At 43.6% G+C, this 23,183-nt stretch overlaps 1 protein-coding gene and 1 long non-coding RNA gene across 6 annotated transcripts in view; one reads left to right on the forward strand and one right to left on the reverse strand.

The window, feature by feature from the left end:
- The first annotated feature begins 441 nt into the window (after positions 1-441).
- Positions 442-21,017, forward strand: LOC137414549 (uncharacterized). 5 transcript variants are annotated; one of them, XM_068100058.2, is made up of 9 exons: positions 442-721; positions 940-2,271; positions 2,497-2,644; positions 3,857-3,986; positions 4,275-4,370; positions 9,726-9,832; positions 13,776-13,881; positions 14,829-14,917; positions 16,761-21,017. In XM_068100058.2, the coding sequence occupies exons 2-9, from the start codon at positions 964-966 to the stop codon at positions 17,525-17,527; spliced, it is 2,751 nt and encodes a 916-aa protein (XP_067956159.2). In that variant the 5' UTR covers positions 442-721; positions 940-963; the 3' UTR covers positions 17,528-21,017. The 5 variants fall into 5 exon arrangements, with proteins under 5 accessions (XP_067956159.2, XP_067956162.2, XP_067956163.2 ...); XM_068100061.2 differs by lacking the exon at positions 13,776-13,881 and having other exon boundaries at positions 442-2,271; XM_068100062.2 differs by lacking the exon at positions 14,829-14,917 and having other exon boundaries at positions 442-2,271; positions 16,761-16,881.
- LOC137414550 (uncharacterized) overlaps positions 18,035-23,183 on the reverse strand; it is a 15,383-nt gene continuing 10,234 nt past the window's right edge. Inside the window, exon 3 of the long non-coding RNA XR_010981912.2 lies at positions 18,035-18,068. This is a non-coding gene — a long non-coding RNA (uncharacterized LOC137414550). The remainder of the gene's footprint in view (positions 18,069-23,183) is intronic.

A 23,183-nucleotide genomic window follows, 5' to 3' on the forward strand; every position in this document is an offset into this window, starting at 1 on the left:
CATAAATCCTGTTTTTCTTCATATCTTGATTATGCATCAATTTGATTATGCGTTTATAAATCGAGGAATATTATGGGTGAGGTCGTGGAAGGAGGAAGTCAATAATATTTTGCAAAACAATGTGTTATTGCGAAGTGAAAGCGAAATGGTTGTGAAGCAAATGTTATAATTATGACTTAAGTGTGCTGTGCTAATTATTACTATTGTCTTCCTGCCGTTTGCAGAAGCGTTTCGCACGGAGATGTATATGAACACTTTATTCGCTCGACTCGTCCCTTCATCCCTTTTTGGGTTCTTTCTGAATTTAACTGCTGCATATTTATTGATATCTGTAAAGTGTTCGGCGATAAGCAAAGCCATGCCGAATATCAAACTCTTGGTAGAATAGAAATAACAAGTTTTCCATTGGCGATAATTGCAGAAGCACCATCGAATCGGCATTTTCGAATTGGCGGCTCATCGGTTACTTCCGCATGGGGATCTTTGAAGGGGTTTTTCGATTGATTTGAAGATCTGATATTTGGTGCATCCAGTGGATTTTTTTTTTTTTTACCTCAGCAGAGATCCGTTTGAGTATTTTTTTCTCTTCAGATTCACAAGTTTGGGTTTGTGGGAATGAATTTCTGTGATGCAGTTTTGAGTCCAGGTTTAGGTTGTAAGTCGCTGCACCCCCGATGTGGGGGCGTTGAGGGTCCGTGTTGTGGATTTAAACGCTTGGTTGGTATGTTTACATGCTCTCAATGAGTTGCGCGGCGATCTCTTTGGGAAGGTTTTTTAAAATATGCTTGAATTTGTTTTTTTTAATCTGAATATTAATTTTAGCGCTTCGGAGTCTCGATTTGGTGTGACTCGACCCGGGGTGCGAGATTAACCAAGTAATCGTGAAATCCCTAAATTATAATAATTTCTCTGATGAATTAAAATGTGTGTGACTGAAAGCTTCCACAAGCGTGTTTGAGACTGATGGCAGAGGGATGGCAAGGAGAGGAGACCTTGGCAGATAAAGATCCAGACCGAGTTGCAGCACTTGGTGCATGGGGTGGCCGTCTTCTCGAGTGGTTGGACTCTGACAGGAGAGGTGCGGGCCACCACTGTGACGTCACACTAGTAACCGGGTCCTTGGTGTCCGAAGACTCCAATGGACACGTCAAAGCCTTTCCAGCACACCGTGCAGTTCTGGCAGCGGCTTGCCCTGTTCTGGGCTCTTACCTGACGGCCCATCCTGCCCAGGTGACGGTGAGTCTGCAGGATGTGATCATGGGTGCACAAGGTTATCGCAATGGTAGCGATGATTGTGAAGCTGCAACGACGATGGCGTCGCATGAACCAAGCTCTGAGGACGTTGGAATGGCCGCACTCACTGGGCTACGAGAGAAGTCGTGCGACGGGCAGGCAGCGGCTTTAGGTGGTTTGTTGGACCTTGTTTATACTGGGGAGGTCCAAGATGAAGGTGTGGTCGGTCAAGCTTTGACCTTGGCAGGTCGCCTGGGCATGTCAGCAGTTAGTGGAGGGTTTGGATATGACCAAGGAGTTGGAGATGGTGGGGGCTGGACATTTTTAGAAAGTATGGAGAGCACCGTAGAAGAAAAACACCTCGGCAGTAGCCAAGACGTACTTAAGGAGGTTATTATTGAGGAAGGATTGGAGGAGGGCGATGGAATGATTATAAAGCAAGAGGATGAAATACAAGATGCTAAAAATATTGGTGGTGAGAGAGACGATGCGCATGGGCAAGGGAGCTGTGGCGAAGGACGAGGTGAGCCTTCGAATGAGTCTGCAAAGGATCTACATTCGAAATTGTCAGAGATCCGTTGGCGGTGTCAGGTTTGCGGGAGAGCTTTTGTGTACCGCAAGTCACTTGAAAATCATGTCGCACAGATGCACGCGTCGTCCTCGTCGACGGATGATATTCCTCTCCGCCAGTGGCCTGGACCACCTCCTCGCTATGGGCCTGACTCTGGTAACAAATTATCCATCACGACGGCCCATGTGCAATCGGCCAGGTGTCAGAGCACGAGACAAGCGTGCAATCGACACAGCGGTGAAATGGAAGTGGGACAAGGTGCCAAAGATGGTCAGATGGAGGGATGTGACACAGTGTTATCTGGATTTAAATCCAATACAGTTGAGGTGGGAAATAAGAAAAGAAGAAGAAATCCAAAATGTGTAGGGAATCAACAGGACCCTGGGTCGGTGTCGGATCGGGTTGTTGAGGTTCGCAAGGGTCAACGGCAAGGAAGAAGTCAGGAACGTTGTTCTTGGACTTGCAAGGTATAACACCTGTTTGCTCTTTATTTACTTTATATGAATCTGTATTCTCATTGATGTATCGTCTCTGGATGGTGTACTTGCTGCGTGTGCTTTTGAGTGAAGCATTAAGTTCCATGAATATGACGATACAGGTGCATGATGTGCCTGTAGTGTTTTGTAGGTGTATAGCTTTTATGATCTTTTTGTGAAACAAAAGGTATTTGTTTATGCATTTTGGGTGTGCAGGTGTGCGGAAAGTCATTCCAGCGGCGTGCACACCTGATTGAGCACGAGGTTCTACACACGACACACACTCCATATGCTTGTACACAATGCGGGCAATCGTTTCGCTCCCGCTTTACAAGACTCAAACACCAGGAGAAAGCACATCTCGGTATACGGCATGGTCTAATGTTTGGATGAGAATGGGTTTTTTCCCCCCTTTTTATGGCAATTGTATGGCAATTTTATGGCATTGTACAATGGAGACAAGCTTGCGTATTTTTGGCCAAAGTTTATGTTGTGGGTGCTTCAAGGTTTATGTGGGACAAGGTATGTAAACTATGTCTTATGTCCTAATTAATCCCACCTTCTTGTGGGATCAGGTGCATGATGTGGGTCAGCTGAGGGAAAAGTTTTTAACTTTGGAAGTCTTTCACTAACTGGCTGGCCAGGCCTGACAGTTGACTGAATGTGACAGGAACTTGTTAGTTGGCCTGTGTTGTAGAGACGAGTTACCTATGCCTATTCTTTGTGAAAAACCCTGTGGGATTCTTTAACCTCCATTAATGAACAGGATTATAACTAATTGACATGTGCAAAAATTACACGCCCAGACCAGAAATCAAATGCAGGTCCTCTGGTGAACAGTACCAGTGCTCTGCCATCTGAGCTATCTGGGCGACCCTGACCAAGCATGCAATTTTCCCACATATAATTGCTGTTCTTTCCGTCAATGCTTCCGGAGCATTCACCGCCAACTATAGGAGCACCGACGGCCTGCTCACGAGAGGGTCTTCCTCCCCCTCTCGACGTCCCTGCTTGTACCAAGTGTGATCAAAATCTCATCACTTGTTCACAAGATAGCACAGTAACAGACTTTTTACCTCATGGGACCTCTGACCTTTGACCTCCTGACCCCATAATCTAATCAGTTTATCTTGACATCATTCTACAAACTTGTACCAAGTTTGACTTGGATCTCTTCAGCCATTAAGTTATCGCGATAACGAAAACCTATCACAGACAGCTGCACGGACAACCCAAAAACATACCTCAGCGACTTCTTCAGCAGAGGCATAAAAAGTGGACAATGGAGACAAGCTCCATTGTCCACTTTGGATGGGGAATTGTCCACTCTATTGTCCAGTAGAGGATGGGGAAGACCAAGAAAGACTTGGCTAAAGATGGTGGAAGAAGAACCTTGAGTTGCCTTTGTAGGTTTTAAAATTAAGCAAATATACTGTTATTCTAAGAGGTAATTAATACTAAGCATATTTTCTCCTGACATGGAACACGCTCGTCCATCATTACTGTAATTTGCTGAGAACACGTTTATATTTGACATGAAATGTAATGTTCCATGCTTTGGATTATCGTGCCTTAGGCCCATTCCCATGCCACATTTGTGGCCGGAGCTTCAACGATTCTGGCAATCTTCGACGCCATGTCCGCTGCACACATGGTGGTGACAGGAGGTGGATCTGCCCTGTTTGCGGGAAAGCCATGCGGGAGAGGTAGTGGTTAAAGCTTCATTTTCATAAGCAGTAATCCTTGGTTATTACGTCGTAACAAAATACAGAAATTCGCATTTTCAAAAACACTTTTCATGAACAGTATCATGTATATTCAATAACTCTGCGTTATAGTTGAGTGCGAATTAATGAAACTGTGTTGACCAATTTCAATACTGACTCGAATGAACTTGTGCTCGTGCATAATTATTCTTTGTCAATTAATAACAGGATAATATCAATGTGTAATTATCGAAATGTGATATCGATTCCACCATGCTTTTATGGCAGGACGACGCTAACCGAGCACCTTCGTATCCACAGTGGAGACAAACCACATCTCTGCAGTGAGTGTGGGCAACGTTTCAGGCACAGCAGCACCTACCGGTACAACTTCTGTCATGTGTTATACTTAATATCAACTTCTATCACAACCCTCTGAGTCACCTATCATCATTCTCCTGTCTGCCTGCCTGTTCAGTGCTTCACATTTTTGTGAGGGGAGGGGGTCACGTAATTCTGCAAGAGGTGGTAGTCTTACTAGAGGTGGTGGTGTGGGATCTAGATACCGTTATAAATCATAAATACCTTTTGCATGTACTGGCAAAAGGAGGTGTGTGTGTTGTGTGTCATAACCACGGCCGCCGCTCGATAGTTTTATTAACAAGCTATTTCTCGAATCCCTATATTTTTGTTAGTTTGATTCGAATTGAGGAAAAACTCGAACGGCACTCGGTAGAGAGCATACCTCCGCCAGGCTGTACAGTTTATGTTTTGTATCCCACTGATAGGCTGGATCTGGATTCGGACCTGAACCAAAATCTAATCTGCTTGTTCTTGTCACCGAACCAACTCTTCCGCAAGTTTAGTCATAACTCATCCATAACCTTTTGAGATATCCTGCTATGTATCGGTTATCGCCCCATCCCTCAATGGTGAAGAATCACTTACAAATTAAATAAAACTAGTATTCAAATCCATATTCAGATCTTTACCAAAATTGAATGTATTTTTCCTTGTCACACAACCAACTTGTCCACCAAGTTTTATCTAAATCCGTCCATAACGTTTTGAGATATTCTGCTATATATTGTTTTTGGCCCTATCAATCAATGGTGAAGAATCACTTTAAAAAAAATTATACTAACTGGATCCGGATATCAAAATCTAATCATTTTGTCCTTGTCACATACACTACATCTCTGCCAAATTTCGTCCGAATCCGTCCACAACATTTTGAGATATTTTGTTCAACGACAGACAGACAGGGGTGAAAACACAACATAACCTCTTGACTCGAAAATCTAATCAGTTCATCTTTGCATAATTATACATGCAGTCGTGGCCAAAAATATTGGCACCCTTGCACTTTTTTCAAATAATGCACCATTTCTTCCAGAAAATTGTTGAAATTAAAATATATTTTGGTATCCACATATGTATTTCTTTAGTTTGCAGTGGAACAAAACAAAAAAAGGTGAAAACATTTACTAAACTTTAGCTTATTCCACACAGAAATCCTAAAATGGCCCGGACAATATTAGTGGCACCTTTTATAAGTTGTTCGAAATAAATAGATTTGAAGCAGGTGATTCTCCTTTACTTTGGAATTGAACTTACCTGTGGTGAGTTGCAGGTGCCTGCAATATAAAAATCACTCATTCATCCAGTTTGAGAAGATAAAAGGAGTCATTCTGCTGTTTTGTGTCACTGTGTGTACCACAATGAGCATGGAGAAAAGAAAGAAAACCAGAGAATTGTCTGATGAGGTCAGACACGAGATTGTAGCCAAGCATGGACAATCTCAAGGCGACAAGTCCATCTCCAGAGATGTTCCTGTGTCCACCATACACAATGTTATCAGGAAGTTTAAGGCCCATGGCACTGCAGCCAACCTCTCTGGATGTGGCCGCAAGAGAAAACCTGATCGAAGATTGCAGCGAAGGATTGTTCGAATGGTAGAGAAAGCACCTCGATCAACTGCCAAACAGATTCAAGCTGACCTTCAGACACAAAATGTTGTGAAAACATTTTGCTACCTCGGAGACATGTTGAATGGAGAAGGTGGATCAGACTCGGCAACGGTTGCACGAGTGAGATGTGCATGGAAGAAGTTTCGGGAACAGTGGCATGCTGATGAGGAGGGGAGTGTCGTTGAAGCTGAAGGGAAAGGTGTATGCTGCATGTGTGAGAAGTGTTATGATTTATGGGAGCGAGACATGGGTAATGAACGTAGAGCAGCAACGAAGGCTGGAAAGAGTGGAAATGCGAATGGTTCGGTGGATGTGCGGAGTATCGTTGAGAGAGAGGAAGACAAATGATGAATTGCGAAACATGATGGGAATAGAGCCTGTGATGGATGCTGTGAGGAGGAACAGGTTGAGATGGTTTGGTCATGTGTTGAGGAAGGATGAAAGTGACTGGTTGAGAAGAGTGATGGAAATGAATGTGGAAGGAAGTAGAAGACGGGGAAGACCGAGAAAGACTTGGCTAAAGATGGTGGAAGAAGAAATGCGGGCAAGGGGGTTAACAAGGAGAGATGCAGAAAATCGGGCAAAATGGAGAAGATTGTCATGGGGACCGCAAGGCTAACCCCCGCTCTAGCAGGAAAAATGGCCGTTAAAATGCATGTTGTTGTTGTGTTGTTGTCTTCAGACACAAGGTACGACAGATTCAACTTGCACCATCCGTCACCAACTCGACAAAAGTGGTTTCTATAGTAGGAGACCCAGGAGGACCCAACTGCTAAGAAAGCCCGACTGGAGTTTTCCAAAACACACCTAAACGAGCCAAAATCCTACTGGGAGAATGTCCTGTGCACAGATGACACGAAATTAGAGTTTTTTTGGTAAAGCACATCATCTCTATGTTTACAGAAAACAAAATGAAGCCTTCAAAGAAAAGAGCACCTTCCCTACAGTAAAACATGGAGGAGGTTCAGTGATGTTTTGGGGTTACTGTGCTGCCTCTGGCACTGGGTGCATTGAATGTGTGCATGACATCATGAAATCAGGAGAATACCGAGGCATTTTGGAGCGCAATGTTTAACCGCTTGTCAGAAAGCTGGGTATCCGTCGAAGGTCATGGGTCTTGCAGCAGGGCAATGACCCCAAACACACTTCAAAAATTACCCAGGAATGGTTCAAGACAAAACACGACTGTTCTGAATTTACCAGCAATGAGTCCAGATCTAAATCCCATTGGACACCTGTGGGGAGATCTGAAAACAGCAGTTGGGAGAAGTTACTCTTAAAATCTGGGAGAACTGGAGCAGTTTGCACAAGAAGAGTGGGCCAAACTGCCAGTAGAGAGGTGTAGGAAGCTCATTCATGGCTATAGGAAGCGCTTCACCGCAGTTATTTTGTCCAAAGGCATTTTATGCTGGCTCTGGCATATGATACACTTATTTTGCTTCCAAATATGAAGTCTATGGTGTCAATAATTTTGTCATTGCCATTTCTTTTTATTTTCTGATTTAAAAGGATATATTGAGTTCTGAATAAAAAAACAAAGGTTATTTAATATTGACAGTAAAATAAAGAATTGTGGAGTGAAATAAAAATACTTTTGTCAATTTCAACTTATTTTTGAGAAAATTGTGAGGTATTTGAAAAAAGTGCAAGTGACAATATTTTTGGCCACGACTGTACCTGTACCAAGTTTCACTTCGATCCCTAAGTTATTGTGGTAACAAAATACTTGTAACTACATGATATTTGACCTCTTGACCCAAAAATCTAAACAGTTCATCGTTGCATCATTTTTCATACCTGCACCAAGTTTGACTTGAATTCCTTCAGCCGTTCTCAAGTTATAAACCTCTTAGAGACTTTGACCTCTTGACCACAAAATCAAATTGGTTCATCTTTGCATCATAATACATACTTCTACCAACTTTGGTTAAAATCCCATCACTGGTTCACACGTTATCGTGGTAACAGGACTTTTACCTAACATGACCTCTCATTTGAACTCGTGACACCAGAATCTAATCGGTTCATCTTTACCTCATTATACATACCTGTACCAAGTTTGGCTTTGATCCCTTCAGCCATTATCAAGTTATTGCAGGAACAAAAACCTATCATGGACCGATGCACACACGGACAGCCGGACAGACAACCCGGAAACGTAATGCCTCCGGCGACTTGGTAGATGGAGGCATAATAAAAATCTAATCGTATGTCGAATAATAGTAATGTTTAATTATAGCCCGTCAGAACGCATGGTGAGGTGTCGAGGTAATTTTTAAAAGTGCATTAAATGTGTGTGTCCCAATTGCGCTGCTCATCTTTTAAGTGTTTTAAATGCGCATTTCCCAATTAGCCCGTGATCGGATTTTGTCACAGGTTGTGACCACAGTGCGGTGATTCTTTCTAGCTCATCTGGAACGTAGTTCCTGGTAGCTTGGTGGGTGGCGCCTCGTCCGTCCGTCAGTCTGTAAACACTTACTTCTCCGAAAATGCTGATGGATTGCGACCAAACTTGGCTAAAATGATATTTGGTGTGTCGCAACTCAAGTTTGTTCACGGCATTAAAAAAAATCTGGATCTAATGGGGTCTACCAGGGGTCAAAGTGGATCCATGTTTGACGCCCCCCCCCCCCCTCAAAAAAAAAAAGTATTTGCTTTCTTCTCTGAAACTACACACACTTTTGATGAAACTTGATCACTACTTTCGTCATCCATGATGTACCAAAGTTTGTTCACGGCATTAGAAAAATTGGTGTCAAAGGGAGTCTAAGTGTGTGGTGGTATGGGAGGGCTACTCCCCAAAATAGGTATTTTATTTGTTTGTTTAAAGTCTTATGATTGCTGCCCTGTCTCCTAGCAACCATTGAAATTGGTTTAAAATACCGTGATGCTGTTTAAAATACCTTTTTAGGTGGTGTTGTTCACTGCTTTATTCTACCACATGAGTGCCCAGGGAAATTGACTTAGAGTCCTGTGCACCTGCTCATGCAGTTGAAGTATACATCCTAAAGAAGTTGACACAAGGATTACTGCACAAAGCTGGAGTATAGTCAATACCTTGAAAATGATCACAAGTATGGTGTTTTTAATGTTCATAAAGGTTGGTTATAAATTTATCAGAAACGTAATAGAATGGTTCAGGTCAAACTTGAAGCACTCCTCAAGTATCACTGTGATCATGGTGCAGAGGTAAGTGCATTTATCTTTGAGCTGTCTATTCTGGGTCCTGTCTATATTGAACTGACTATAAACTCATGGATTGGTGCTTTACAGGTAGTGCGTTGTGCATCACAGTGTGCTGTCCCTCGGATAGACGTCAAGCTGGTTGTCTCATCTGCTAGCATAAGTTTGTGGACGTTAAAGTCCCTACGGTGTCTTTTTTTGCTGAGTCGGCGCATTATCGCCAGCATATCTAGAGAAATACCAAATTCCTGCCATCTAACATTCAACGTCGGACCTTGCCAATTAGTTCCTGAAAGACTTGGGCCAAAAACGTTCCCCAGCCAACCAAAAAGATGGGAATAATTGTGGCCGTTAAAGTGATTGCAGTAGTCGTACGTAACGCTGCAAGTTAGATGCATCAGATTGAAGATGTGGATGTCATTCATTGCAGTTATTTCATCCCTAATTGAAGATGAAATCAATGCCGATTTAAAACTGTAACAAATTGTAAGATCTGTTTTTTTGTGAAGAAATTATTGTGTATGTACAGTAACAACTTTGTTTAGTAATCTGTGCTAATTCGTGTGCACATTTTATTGTGCTGCAGGTTACACATGCGAGTTCACCAAGTGGAGCGGAGGTACAGCTGCAGGCATTGCTCAAAGCGGTTTCTTCGACAAGACCACCTCACCAAACACGAGAATATCCACTCTGGTTCGTTGTAAAAAAAAAAAAAAAAAAAATATTGTGTGTGTGTCTTGTGCACGGGCCGGTCAACCCTGAATGGATTAGAATGAAACGGGCTTTATCTCCAAGGCGTTCCGAATGCTGGCGCGCGGAGGCTGTGGAGAATCACGAGGGCCTTAAAGCTTTTAATAAAACCAAACGGCTTTCTTCCCAAACCACAACCATAGAAAATGAATTCAATAACAACTATATACAATGAGGTAAACAAGGAGGGTAAAATAAATCCTATAAAATATAAGGCGCCTCTCTCAAGTCAGAAGCACAGACAGGGTGAGGGACAAAACCAGGTGTGACTCAGCAGCAGAGGAGGAGGGGTGGTGGGTGGACACTGAGCAGGCTATGAGGTGATGAGACAGCAGGACGACGAAGAGGTGATGAGACGAACAGGACGATCAACAGGCAAGGGGGATGAGGGAGGGGGGAAGATGTTCTTAAGATAAAAGATAAAAACTAATTTTATCTAAGATAAAAGATTTTTAAAAAAGAAGATAAAAACTTAAAGTTCCCCATTTAGCAGAACGACCTCCTTAAAGCTCTCCACCTCTCAATTCTCCTCAGCACTCCACAGTTCTCACAACAAACAAGCTCTCCTCAGATCTCATGCAGTTCCCTCACAGGACTGTTCCCGCTTCTCTTAGCACTGAACCAAGAGCTCCTGGCTCCTCCCTCGTCTCCCTTGACAACCCTCCACCCCTCCAGGCAAAGGGCCCCACCTCCTTCCACGAGACGATCATAGCTCCGCCTCCCTTTCTCCCTGCTTGGCAGAATCCCTTTGCTTTCTGCCTCGTTTTTCATCTGCTCTACAGAGCTGTAACCCGGCATGCTCGGGGGATGTTTACAAGAGGTTGTACACATGCTTAGTTAACTTTGATCCTCCTTATGTTACCACAAACACGACCCTCAGTATCATGCACATTCCTTAAGCTGCCTGGAACACAACAAAATGATGCTGTAACAATTCATATAGTGCTGCTAATAAAGTTGTTTGGATGAGATGGAGTCTGCTCAAGAAGTTCCCCAGAAATGTCGATTTGAGCTCTATTCTGATCAGCAGTAAACATTACGTGTATCCATCTTGTTGAAATATGTTCATAACCAATGTTTCAGTGAGTATGGAGTGCACCGACCCATTGCTAATGCCCAATGTCTCAGTTATGTGCCCGACTGTTGATTTTTCTGTTGTGTATCAAAATGTTGTGCACTGCATCAACCTTTCCTGGTGTGGTGACCTTATAGCATCCTGACCATGGCTCAATGGCTCATCCTCAGTGCTGGTTCTCCCTTGCATACATTCAGCTTGTAAATTATATATTTTTTATTACTCCCCTACCGGTTTCACCAGAGGAAACTATGGGTTTGCACTCCGTCTGTCTGTCCGTCAGTTTGTCTGTCTGTTCCACCTGTGGTTTTCCAGACTTTTCCCCTTTACCCTTTAACATATTGACCTGAAACTTGGTGCATGGCTTTATTATGATAAGTCACAGAAACCGCAACTTATTCTGTAGCTTTGCATACCGAAAACAATTTGTCCGACTGTTTATGGCTCACAATTGCTGAGTGCTTGGAATAAGAACATTCATTGGGACCAGTAGGGGACATGTATTGCAAAGCAATTCACCCTCTTGTTTTTACATTGGTGTATGAAATTGCATAATCTCTTAATGTTGCTACTATGTCCCCATTGATTTCCTTTGGAGTCGACCTTTTTTAATGGAGGGACCACAATCATTGCTTCGATTTCAATCCTCGCCATTTAAAAAAAACTCTCGTGAACTGCCTCACGTTGACACTATTTAATACAAGTCCTCGAAACGTAAACAAAAGACAGTTTACAAATCAACACAACTAATCGGGATGAATTGGTTGAGGCATCCTAACCAAAAAAACTTTAATAGCTGCTCTGACTACAAACTTCCTGAATGCTCCTATTATTTACACATGGAGTATTTACTTGAGGGATTGCCTGTTTCAAATTGGTGCATGGACCAATTTACAGATCAATCAGCCTTCTCCCAATTATCAGCAAAGTCATGGAATCCATCATTGCTTCAGAGATGAAATCTTTCCTCTTCTCCAATGGCTTGATCTCTGACCATCAATTTGGTTTCAGACCTGGTCACTCTACACTGGACATGCTGCTTCTGCTTTCTCAACAATGGATGGAGGTCCTCAACGCCAAACAGGAAATTAGAGCTGTCTCCCTTGACATTTCACGTGCCTTCGATACGGTCTGGCACCCCGCTCTGCTCACCAAACTCTCCTCCTTTGGTATCCATGGAAATCTCCACGCATGGCTGGCGGACTTCCTCTCTAGTCGGAGTCAACGTGTGGCCCTGAATGGGTTTCTCTCATCTCCTCTTCCTGTTCAGGCTGGAGTTCCCCAAGGCAGTGTTCTGGGCCCTGTGCTTTTTCTGGTCTTCATCAATGATCTCTCTGACTCTCTTGAAAATCCTCTCTATCTCTTTGCTGACGACTATACTCTCTGTCGCTCCATTCCTCATCCCTCAGATCGGCAGTCTGCAGACTCCTCACTCTCTGCAGACCTGGACAAAATCACAGACTGGGCAAACAAGTGGAACATGTCTTTCAATCCTGACAAATATCACACTCTTACGATGTCTCTCCGAAAAGACCGACTGGACAACCCTCCCATCCACTTTCTGAATAATCCTCTCCAAGAAGTTCCGTCACTCAAGCTTTTGGGTCTCACTATCTGCCATGATCTTTCCTGGGAAAACCACATTTCAAATCTGGCCTCCAAAGCCAGTCGCCGACTGGGCATCCTCCGTCGTGCGAAGTCCTTCCTGGGTACACCTGAGTTCCTCACCACTTACAAGGCTTTCATCCGCAGCTCTATGGAACACTGCTCTCCCCTCCCCTCTGGTCTGGTGCTCCTGCCTCACACCTAGCTCGTCTTCACGCTGTTGAAACCAAAGCGTTCAGAATCATTGGAATCTCCCGCGATGAAGCTAACTCCAAGGGCCTTTCACTCACTCACCGCAGGCAGGTTGGTGGTCTTTCCGTCTTCTACCGACTCCTCTCTGGCCTTGCCCCCCCCCAGCTCTCTCTGGGCTCTGTCCCCCAAATATTCCTACAGGTCGCACAAGATCTGCCTGCAACCCTCTTATGGTTAAACTGCCAAAATCAAGACTTTCTGCTCACCTTCACTCCTTCATTCCTCTTTTCTCCCGCCTCTGGAACAAACTCCCTCACTCTCTTCAATCCCACTCCACCCTCCAGGTCTTTAAAACAGCTGTTCACCACCATCTCTTATCTTCCCCCATCCAAAACCTTGATCTTTTCTACCCCCGCTAATTTCACCCAAAATCCCAAATTTTTTTTTTTTTTTTGAAATACCAACTTCTGTCCTGGAAGTCCTTGGTCCGCTTTTGCCCCCCCCCCCTTCCCACGCCTCCTCCCCCCAAGCCCTCTCCCTCCCACACTTCTCCCTGCTCTCAAATGTTGTGTTTGTGTGCTTCCCCTTCTCTCCCCATCTTGTCTTCTGCTCCCTCTTTTTATATATTTTGTTTGTCTGGTTGATTTGTTTGTGAAATAAATGTTAGCTCTTTCACGAGCCTCGATTCAGTATACAAAAAAAAAAAAAAAAAATTCAGCAAAAAAATCATTTTGAAAGCTTTCACTTGCTGGTTTATACCAGGCATTAACCCTAAAGATTAATGCCTGGTATATATACCGGCTTCTTCTTGCTTGCCATGGCGGTTAGTCAAGTTACTCAACATGAGTCGGTCAATGCGAGTGCAAGTGTGCAGAAACTTTTCTCTTGGCTTTTTGAATAACTCTAGCCATATGTTAATTGCAGCCGACCTTCTGAGGTCTTATTTGGGTATACTTTGATAAAGATGCATTTCATTTTTTTCCCCCATTCACCTTTGATATTAATTTGCCGTAGGGGAAAAAAGTCACATGTGCGAGACGTGTGGAAAATGTTTTGGACGGCAAGATCATTTGAGTATCCACCATCGCAGCGTACATCTTGGTGAGAAGGTCTGGCAGAGGTACAGTCTGCAGGAAATTGCCACCATTATGAATTTTTTTTATTTTTAAAAATACTGAATCGAGGCTCGTGAAAGAGCTGACAACCACGAGGGAAAGACAGCACAGGGGGACCACGAGGGAAAGACAGTACAGGGGGAAACGTTCATTAAAACACATTCAACAAAAAGACATCCAGGAACACAGCACAGGGGGACCGCGAGGGAAAGACAGTAGAGGGGGAAACATTCATTAAAACACATTCAACAAAAAGACATCCAGGAACACAGTACAAGGGGACCGCGAGGGAGACAGTACAGAGGGAAACATTCATTAAAACACATTCAACAAAAAGACATCCAGGAACACAGTACAGGGGGACCGCGAGGGAAAGACAGCACAGGGGGAAACATTCATTAAAACACATTCAACAAAAAGACATCCAGGAACACAGCACAGGGGGACCGCGAGGGAAAGACAGCACAGGGGGAAACATTCATTAAAACACATTCAACAAAAAGACATCCAGGAACACAGCACAGGGGGACCACGAGGGAAAGACAGCACAGGGAGAAACATTCATTAAAACACATTCAACAAAAAGACATCCAGGAACACAGCACAGGGGGACCGCGAGGGAAAGACAGTACAGGGGGAAACATTCATTAAAATTAAAAACATTCAAACATTCATTCACATTCATTAAACAATGATGCTTTATTATAAAGAAGCAGTTAAGTTTGGTGTAAAGCTCAGTTGGTAGCATATTTTACTTGCATTTCCTCATGTAATCTCAATCGCATATGAATCGAAAAATGGCATTGCTCCCATAGGTATTCTGGAATGGTCTAAACAAGGGAAAGCTGGCTGTGAACCTGCAGCCTTAGGATTAAGGCCCCACAATAGGGACTGTAGCTGTTAAAGAAGGCTTATTTCCAAATGGCTTGCACAATTGAGGTCTATCTCGCAGGTACCAACCAACAATGCACGAATGCTCTGTGTGTAAGAAGTTATTCAAAGGAAAGTCCAGCTTGGATGTTCATTTGCGTACACACTCAGGTATGCATGTATTGAACACAGTAGGCATGGATTTTGTATTGCTGATTTTTACCTGTTTGTTATTAATTATTTGAACTAACCAAGAGCCCATCCTTTCAGATGGGTTAATTCCCCTACTTTTTTGATTTACGACTTGTAATACCCCCTTCCACCAGGGGGCACAATGCAATACACATTTACATAGAGAATTGGGTCCTTCCGCCACCCTAAACCACAAATAAAACATCTTTTATTTAAGGCCTGGCCTCGATGACTATATAGTCCGTGGCTGGAGCCTTCAACATGAAAAAAAAACCCCCAAAAAACGAAAACATTTACTGCAGGAAGATGGTGCCACATGCCATTCATCTCCTACCACCTATGCCTGGAAGACCGCATGGGCTGCAACTTTTTGCTGGGCACCATATAATTCTGACAAGAATGCTATTGAACAAATCTAGAATATGGATTGGGAGCTGTGGAAAAGCTGACCTCTGCCAAGTAATATCCAAGAACTACAACACAATTTCTTCATTTGGAAAGATCTGCATGTCTGTCTGTCATTCAGAATGTCAATTAGTTGATGCCTTCACCAGTTCAAGCGCTGCATGATGTCAAAGGCCGCCACCAGATACTAATATATACATAGTCAGTTTGATTGTGTTCGTATCGCAGATTGTTAAAATTAACTTGGTGTACAATCAATGGTGTTCATTTTATTCTGGCAAGGTACTGTATAACTTCCTTCAGGCCTTGAGTTTCGCTTTAGACGCTTGTAATGAATGGGCTCATAATAATATTGCAATTATATAATAATATTGCACTTGTGAGTAAATCTTTAACATCGTTTTCACAGTCCTTGAAACACCTTGAAATTCCTGGAGAAATGAAAAAGCATTTTTCAGTCCTGGGAAAGTGAGAAAATTGTGCAAATATAAATAATCTGTCACGACCTTGGTCGGAATTGTTAATTATGCCGAAAGAGAATGTTGCCATTTTAACGCCCCTCAAGGGATTTACCAAAGCCAAGCTGGAATGGGTTCTAGAGCATCAAGCATATATTATGCAAGTATTTACAGGAAGTCACGATTCAGCAGGAAGGAACTACTTGGCATGCACACCGACAGATTTTAAAGGTAGAGGAAGAGAATTTGAAGAATGTCAAAGCTTTGCTATTTTAATACTTCGTGGATGAATCACATCAATTACCGGGATTGGCTCTTGGAGGAGTCGTTTTACAAAGCCAGATGCGCAGGGTCTGTGAGAAGACAGATGCAGGGTTCATGGGAGAAAGCGCACTTAGGAGGAGTCACGTGAGAGGTGCCAAGCACCAAAGCATTTCGTCACATGCGATTCCAAATGACCAGTTCAACCCCTGTATTGCGGAATTTTTTTTGGCTCCAGGACAATAATTTATGCTTTCATTGTATAACGTTTATATGTATTGTCTGTCGTCCCGAATGTACTGCAAACATTCATCTCTTGATTTGTTCTTTCACGAAATGCAGTAGCTTAGACTATTTTATTTATGTACTGTACAAGTGACAGTGACATTCAAGTACTGGAAAAAAAAAAAAAAAATTCTTGAAAAACGAAATTTAGTCTTCCATGGCTGTGCGAACTATGTTTTTAAGAGGCAAGATGAAAATGTGAGACATTATTGATTGGTGTTGCATTTTTCTTTTTCCGTAAGATTATTGCTCTTTCTTCAGATTAATTCAGCAGATGGATAAACTTTTGAAAAATTTACCTCCTGAAGCTGAAAGCTTAAACAGAAACCTATCGGTTTTATGTGTGGAAAGGATGAAATTTGTACCGTGTCTTATTTTTGTTCATCTTTTCCACCATTCCCTTTACCTACCAGGTGAGAGACCTTTCCCTTGCCCTATTTGTGGCCAGCGTTTTAGTGTCCGGAAGTCTTTGTCCAAACATCAACTTGTACACTCTGATGCTCGACCACATGCATGCACAATCTGCCCGTCGGCCTTCAAACGCAAAGATAAGTTGAAATACCACATGGAGCATGTACATAGGAATGGAGGTGGCCACGTGGGACTTCAAGGAGCAGAAGGATGCCAAGGTAATGAAAGACAGGAGAAAGGTGAAGAAGAGCACGAGGTTACGTTTTTGCATGCGGATCCGCTAAGCGTTGGCAACGGAAGCGAGGATCAGACATCGAATGCCCAACTTGAGCCGGCCATTCAGATTGTGACCGTCTTCCCCTTGGAACAGCTTGTGGAAACTCGTGAAGATCAGGCTACCACACCAGACACCATTACCCAATCAGCGATATTTGTCCTTCAAGATTCAAGTGGCGGTCGAGAGACTCAACAGGCCAGACAGGATCAAACCACCGTGGCGTTTAATTTTCCCCAATCAGCCTCTCTCCCTTTTGATTCTCTCTCCACTCTTCCATCCACCACTCATCCAGCGCTCGCTATTCCTGCAACGTCAGACGAGGTCGTCGAATGTGAACAAATGCTACAGGTCTCTGCATCACAAGAACTCCCTGCACCGAGCTCTGTAGATGATGTCTTAACCTATGTTTCCACATCTAAAGCACCTCAAGATTTGTTATCTGGTCCAACACTCTTTTGTCTTGCACCTACCTTCAACCAGACTACAACTTGAACCACCACTGATACTAATCATTCCTGGCTTGGTTGCTGATAATGACTTGATCTTGATTCAATAGAGGCTGCAATCACGCTCGTCGACTCTGTGCTTCCACTTTTTAACTTTGATATAAACCGTTTCTTGACCTTAACCCCACCCAAATGGCTATAGCTGTTGAGTTTGTTAGCAATGTAGTGTTTTCTTTTTTTGGGCCACCTTCTGGCTAGAATATGATCTAAAATTAAAAACGAGAATGCAAGTGGTTGAAACCATGTTGCTATTGATTCACTTTAATCATTCAAACATCACATTCACATTACTATACTTTAAGATATAGTCCAAGGAAATATAGGACAATTAACTAAAGAAACAAGTATAAGATGTTTAAAATGTACTGACTAGATGAAGCTGTAGTTCTCGGCAGTTTTCTTTGCCTTGATTTGCACGGTCGTGCTGGCGGGTTTCAGTGCATTTGCTTTGTGATGGTATTTGTAGCCGCGAGAGGTCGATTGATTCCGTTTTCCTCCTTTCACTCGTGTGCGATCCTTTTTGCGTTCTGCAACCATGAACCAAGCCATCTTATGCTCTTAACCATTTACTAGCCAAGTGCTATTTTAGTTTGAAACTTGTAGGCCTCTTATCCATTAATAGGATCTAGTTGTCAACACTTACCAAAGAATATTACACGATGTTCGGATTATATTGAGCATATTCTGATGCAACATTTTAGTCACATTTTGTTAAATATTATTTAAAAAGCAGCGAATAATTATATTGTAATACAATGAGTGGCCATTTTATATTTTGGCAGGCCAAGTATCTCGGCTGTATAATTTACTTGATGAATCAGATTCTGGATTTAATGTTGTCATGTGGTGTTTATTGGCAATGTTTGGTAATTTTTCTCTTACAGCTGCACATTTCTTCTAAAATATTTTTCTGCTTAATTACCTTTTCTTGTAGGAGGTGTGGCTAGCCACTGAATGATGAACCAAGGTCAGGCATGCTCTTTTGTGATGTCATTAGGTGCTTTGGCATTAACAAGACACTAGGAATGACCACTTTTAATCAGCCAACTCGAGTTTATAAGTACTGTGACGACAAGATGCAAGGGTTAGCAAGACGAGAAGTTTTCATACATTAATTTGTAGTCTTGCTTACTTTCACTGAACCTGGTGCTCGTAGCAATTTTTTTTCTATTTTTATTTATAAAATATAGGCTCTTGTCAGAGCGAGGTGACAAAAGGTAAAAATATGTTTGCACAATGCCAATTTTGAAACCCTGAAGGAAAGTGGGCTTGAAAGAGGGAAGAAGAGAAGAACAAAGGAGTGGAGATCGACCGTATGCCTGCATTTTTGGAGTTTTATAAGGAGGTGGTTGCTAGAAGAGCACACATGGCGGTCTTGAAGGATGAAAGAGCAGAAAGATTAAGACTTAAAAGCTGTGAAGTGGGGGTGCCAGCCTAATATGGAAAGCAGCACACCTTTGAGCTATTGACAAAGACTGAGAAAAGAAGAACAAAGGTGTGGAGTTTGAGCCGTAAGCCTCAAATTTGGGAGTTTTACAAGGAGGCCGTTACTGGAAGAACATGTGATCTAGAATGATTAAAGAACACAGGGAGTAAGAATTGAAAACTGTGAAGTGGAAGTACAAGCCTAATAAGGAAAGCAGTACACCACTGAGCTACGGACAAAGGCTTTACTGTATGCCGTGAGACATTCAGGCTTCCAAACTAAAGAGTTGGCTGGATGGAGGATATGCAGCGTGTAGGTCAGCTTGGAGGTCAGCCAACTACGAGCACCAGGTTGGAGGTCAGCTTTGGTAAATGGTCTATTCAGAAGAGATCACAGCTGATGGTGAGGCTGATATGTTAAAGAGACTATGCTTCCTCCAGTGGTTGATTGTGGAAATATTTGAGGAGTTCTAAAGAGTCAGGGTGAAAATGTGAGATGTTTCTGTGATTGAAAGTGTTCCACCAGCAGAGAGTGTTTTCCAAGTCTGTTTCCCCCATTTAGGACTCGCCATTCAATCCTGGAAAAATTTACCGTTTCATCCAGTCATTCCAAAATGATCATCAAACTAACTCACTCATCCATTTTGATGGTCTCCTACTGGAAGAGGTTCAGTTGCTTGAACATGTAGCCCTCACCATCAGCCATCACCTTTCCTGGGCCATATATCAAAGCTGGCCTCCAAAGCCCGGCACATCTATTGTCGATCCAAGTCTGTCCCGCGAAAATCAGAACTGCTCACAGTCTACAGGGCCTTTGTCCATAACTCAATGGAGTAACTTACTGCTCTTCCTTGTAGGCTGGTACCCCAACATTATGTCTGTCTCTCCTAGATTCTGTGGAATCGAAAGCTCTCAAGATTCTTGGAATCTCCCATGATGAAGCCAAAGCACGTGGTCCGTTACTTTTATATTAAGTCTAGATAGTGTACTCCAGGGTATGCCCATTCTGTATGGATGGGTATACCCAGGGGTGTGCACTTAGCTGGGGTTAAAGGCAGTTCGGTGGGCTTTTTATTTTTTACCACCTTGGTGGTCTGTCTGCTCCCTCTGCTCTCGTCCTCTGACCTTCCTCAGCAACTCGAGGATTCTTCCAGTAACCACGTCTTGGTGAAACTTCAAAATTTAGGCTGACTGCACACTTCAATTTGTTTGTTCATCACTTCTCCTGTCCTGTCCTGTCTAACCACCTTCCAGAAACCGTTATTTCCTGTTCTTCTCTAAGGCTTCAAGCAGGAAGATTACCACTGCCTTGTGCCAACCCCCCCCCCCCCCCAATCCAGACTCATGATCTTTATTACCCCCCTTTAACTCTTCCTAAACAAACCCTCTTACTTGCTGTTTGTGTTTTCCCTTTCTCTCTTTTCCTTTTATAGTAATTCATTCCCATGCTGATTGTGTCAGTCCAACTTTATTCTTCCTTAAGCCTCACTTGCAGAAAAAAAAATATATATTGAAGGTTTGGGGTGGGTGACTATTCGTTGCTTATTAGTAGAAAGAGGTTTATATGGAGGTTGTGACGAGACTTGCATGAGATATCACTTATTGTTCAGAGAAGTTGGGGCAAAATAGGGCAATGGTAGATTGAGGTCTTTGCAGAATCGGTGATCCTGCCACCAGTGGGTCTCCATCATAGCAGGAATTGAATAACTAGGGAGAGACACGAATCGGTGACATTCGTTGACCAGTTAAGAACAAGTTAATTATTTTTTTCTGCAGGTCATGCACCTTGTTATTTACTTATCCTGAATTACCCACTGACATTTCAGCAGAAGGCATCTGGCAACCCCCCCCCCCCTCCCCCCCCATCCCCATAATAAAGTAAGTTTTGGTACCAACATCTCTTGTGAGAATAAATATGCAGTTACTAATGATGAAATCAGTCACTAACAGACAAACATGATGGTTTAATTGACTGGCAGTGTACAGTATAAACGTTAAAAACTTATGGAGAGTGGTTAAAATTCTGTGAATAAACTGCTACTCTACTGCAATGCATCCAGTTGTGTTACATCTCTTGTAGAAGGCATATTAGGCTCGTCCCAACAGCATTTCTGTTCTGAACATTATGGTGGTTATGCAAGTCCATCCATGCAGCTCATTCATCTATATATATAAAACACAGTTTGTGTGTGTGTGTGTGTAATGTTACCGATAGACTCCGAAACGGAGAGGCTCACGTGCTTGATATTTGGCATAGACATGGCCATTGAGCCTGGGACGAACATGGCTGAGACCATATTTGACGAGATCCATATTTTTTATTCATGTTTACCTCAGCGCATTTCAGCGAAGTACCCGCTAATCTCAGCCAGTGCGAGCAGCTCGCTGATTCGCTCAGAGCGATCACGTGATGTTCCATCCCGTCACACATCACACGTTTGCACGTAATTCACACGTTTGCACGTAATTCAGGGCGAAAAGCCATTGCGTTTTTTCACCTTTATGCGACCGTGTTTTGTGTCGATTTTGTGCGATTATGAATTAAATTTTAATTCATATTTCGTGTTTACGAATTCGAATACGAAGGATTTCCCCTTTCGATTTCGAATACGAATCGAATACGAGCTTGAGTCGAGAGGGCGAATGTACGGGTTGGGAATGTGCGGGTCTCCCTTCCCCCGCCCGGCAACGCCGGTACTGGAGGACGTGGGTCACAGGATCGGTGAGTCTCCAAAATCCGCTTCGTGCTCTTTCGAAGATGCAGGACGATGTCGCGATTGTTGTGCTGCTCTCCGACCATGAGAGCTGCAACGTCGTTGTTGACTGGCCCTCCCCCTTCCCCCTCCCCTTTCCCCCTCCGTCCTCCCCCTCCCTTTCGCCCTCCCCCTCCTCCCCCTCCCTTTCGCCCTCCCCCCTCCCCTCCCCCTCCCCCCTCCCCTCCCCCTCCCTTTTGCCCTCCCCTCCTCCCCTCCCCTCCTCCCCTCCCCCCTCCCCTCCTCCTCCCTCCCGCTCCCCCCCCTCCCCCCTCCCATCCCACTCACCCTCCCATCCATCACCCTCCCCTCCCCCCTCCACCTCCCATCCTCACCCTCCCCCCTCTCCCCGCCCCCTCCCATCCCTCACCCTCCCCCCTCCCATCCCTCACCCTCCCCCCTCCCATCCCTCACCCTCCCCCCTCCCATCCCTCACCCTCCCCCTCCCATCCCTCACCCTCCCCCCTCCCATCCCTCACCCTCCCCCACTCCCCCCTCCCCCCCGCTCCCACCCCTCCCCCTCCCCCCTCCCATCCCTCACCCTCCCCATCCCCCCTCTTCTCCCCTCTCCCCCTCTTCTCCACCTCTCCCCCTCCCCTCTTCTCCCCTCCCCGCCTGGCAATGCCAGGTACTTCTGCTAGTCTACTATATAAGAGGTGTGTGTGTGTGTGTGTGTGTGTGTGTGTGTGTGTGTGTGTGTGTGTGTGTGTGTGTGTGTGTGTGTGTGTGTGTGTGTGTGTGTGTGTGTGTGTGTGTGTGTGTGTGTGTGTGTGTGTGTGTGTGTGTGTGTGTGTGTGTCTTGCCATTTTTCTCAGAGATGGCTGAACGGATCTTCGTCAAACTTTCAGAGGTTATCAGTGAGTGCCTGGGAGTGTTTAAGGCAAAATAATATATATATTTTTTTAACCCCCAAAAAATATATATTTGTTTTATCCCCCAAAAGAGTTTTTTTTTTGGAGTTTTTATTATTTATGCCCCCATTATGAATTTAAAATAAAATTGACTGGCAGGCGACCTAACGTCTTTGGGGTGTTTTGGGTCTTTGGGCCATTTGGGTCTTCTTGAGCCTCAGGGTCTTCAGTGTATTAAGGGAATTAAAGGGTCGTCAAAGGTCTGAGGGGTCTCAGCAGTCTAAAGGTAATTAAGAGGGTGTTAATTTTATTTGAAGAAGAAGACGTTTTCGTCACATGCATAACCATATACGTTTGCTCTATTATAACAAGATGGTATTCATAGATTACTTACCCTGCACAGTCAACTTGGTGCGAGCCAACGCTTCTGTTTTTGAACGTTTAAAAATTTTTTATCCAATATAGCTGCCAGTCCCCGTGAGTGATGACATCATCAATTTATATCCTCGAATATAATTGTTGCATAGATCACGCTCAATAAATTTCAAACTGATCAGACTAAGCGTTGTCCCTGTCGAATTATGACGTCGTAATTATGGCACCAATAACATCA

The sequence above is a fragment of the Myxine glutinosa genome, chromosome 1, assembly GCF_964187855.1.
Source record: "Myxine glutinosa chromosome 1, kmMyxGlut1.1, whole genome shotgun sequence".
NCBI classification, from domain to species: Eukaryota; Metazoa; Chordata; class Myxini; order Myxiniformes; family Myxinidae; genus Myxine; species Myxine glutinosa.

What these genes read in the sequence shown, in the direction of transcription:
- LOC137414549 (XM_068100058.2), top strand. Translation starts at nt 964, where the DNA reads ATGGCAGAGGGATGGCAAGGAGAGGAGACCTTGGCAGATAAAGATCCA. An exon ending in AGGCACAGCAGCACCTACCG is followed by an intron (nt 4,371 to 9,725) that starts GTACAACTTCTG and finishes ATTGTGCTGCAG; the next exon opens with GTTACACATGCGAGTTCACC. An exon ending in ACACGAGAATATCCACTCTG is followed by an intron (nt 9,833 to 13,775) that starts GTTCGTTGTAAA and finishes AATTTGCCGTAG; the next exon opens with GGGAAAAAAGTCACATGTGC.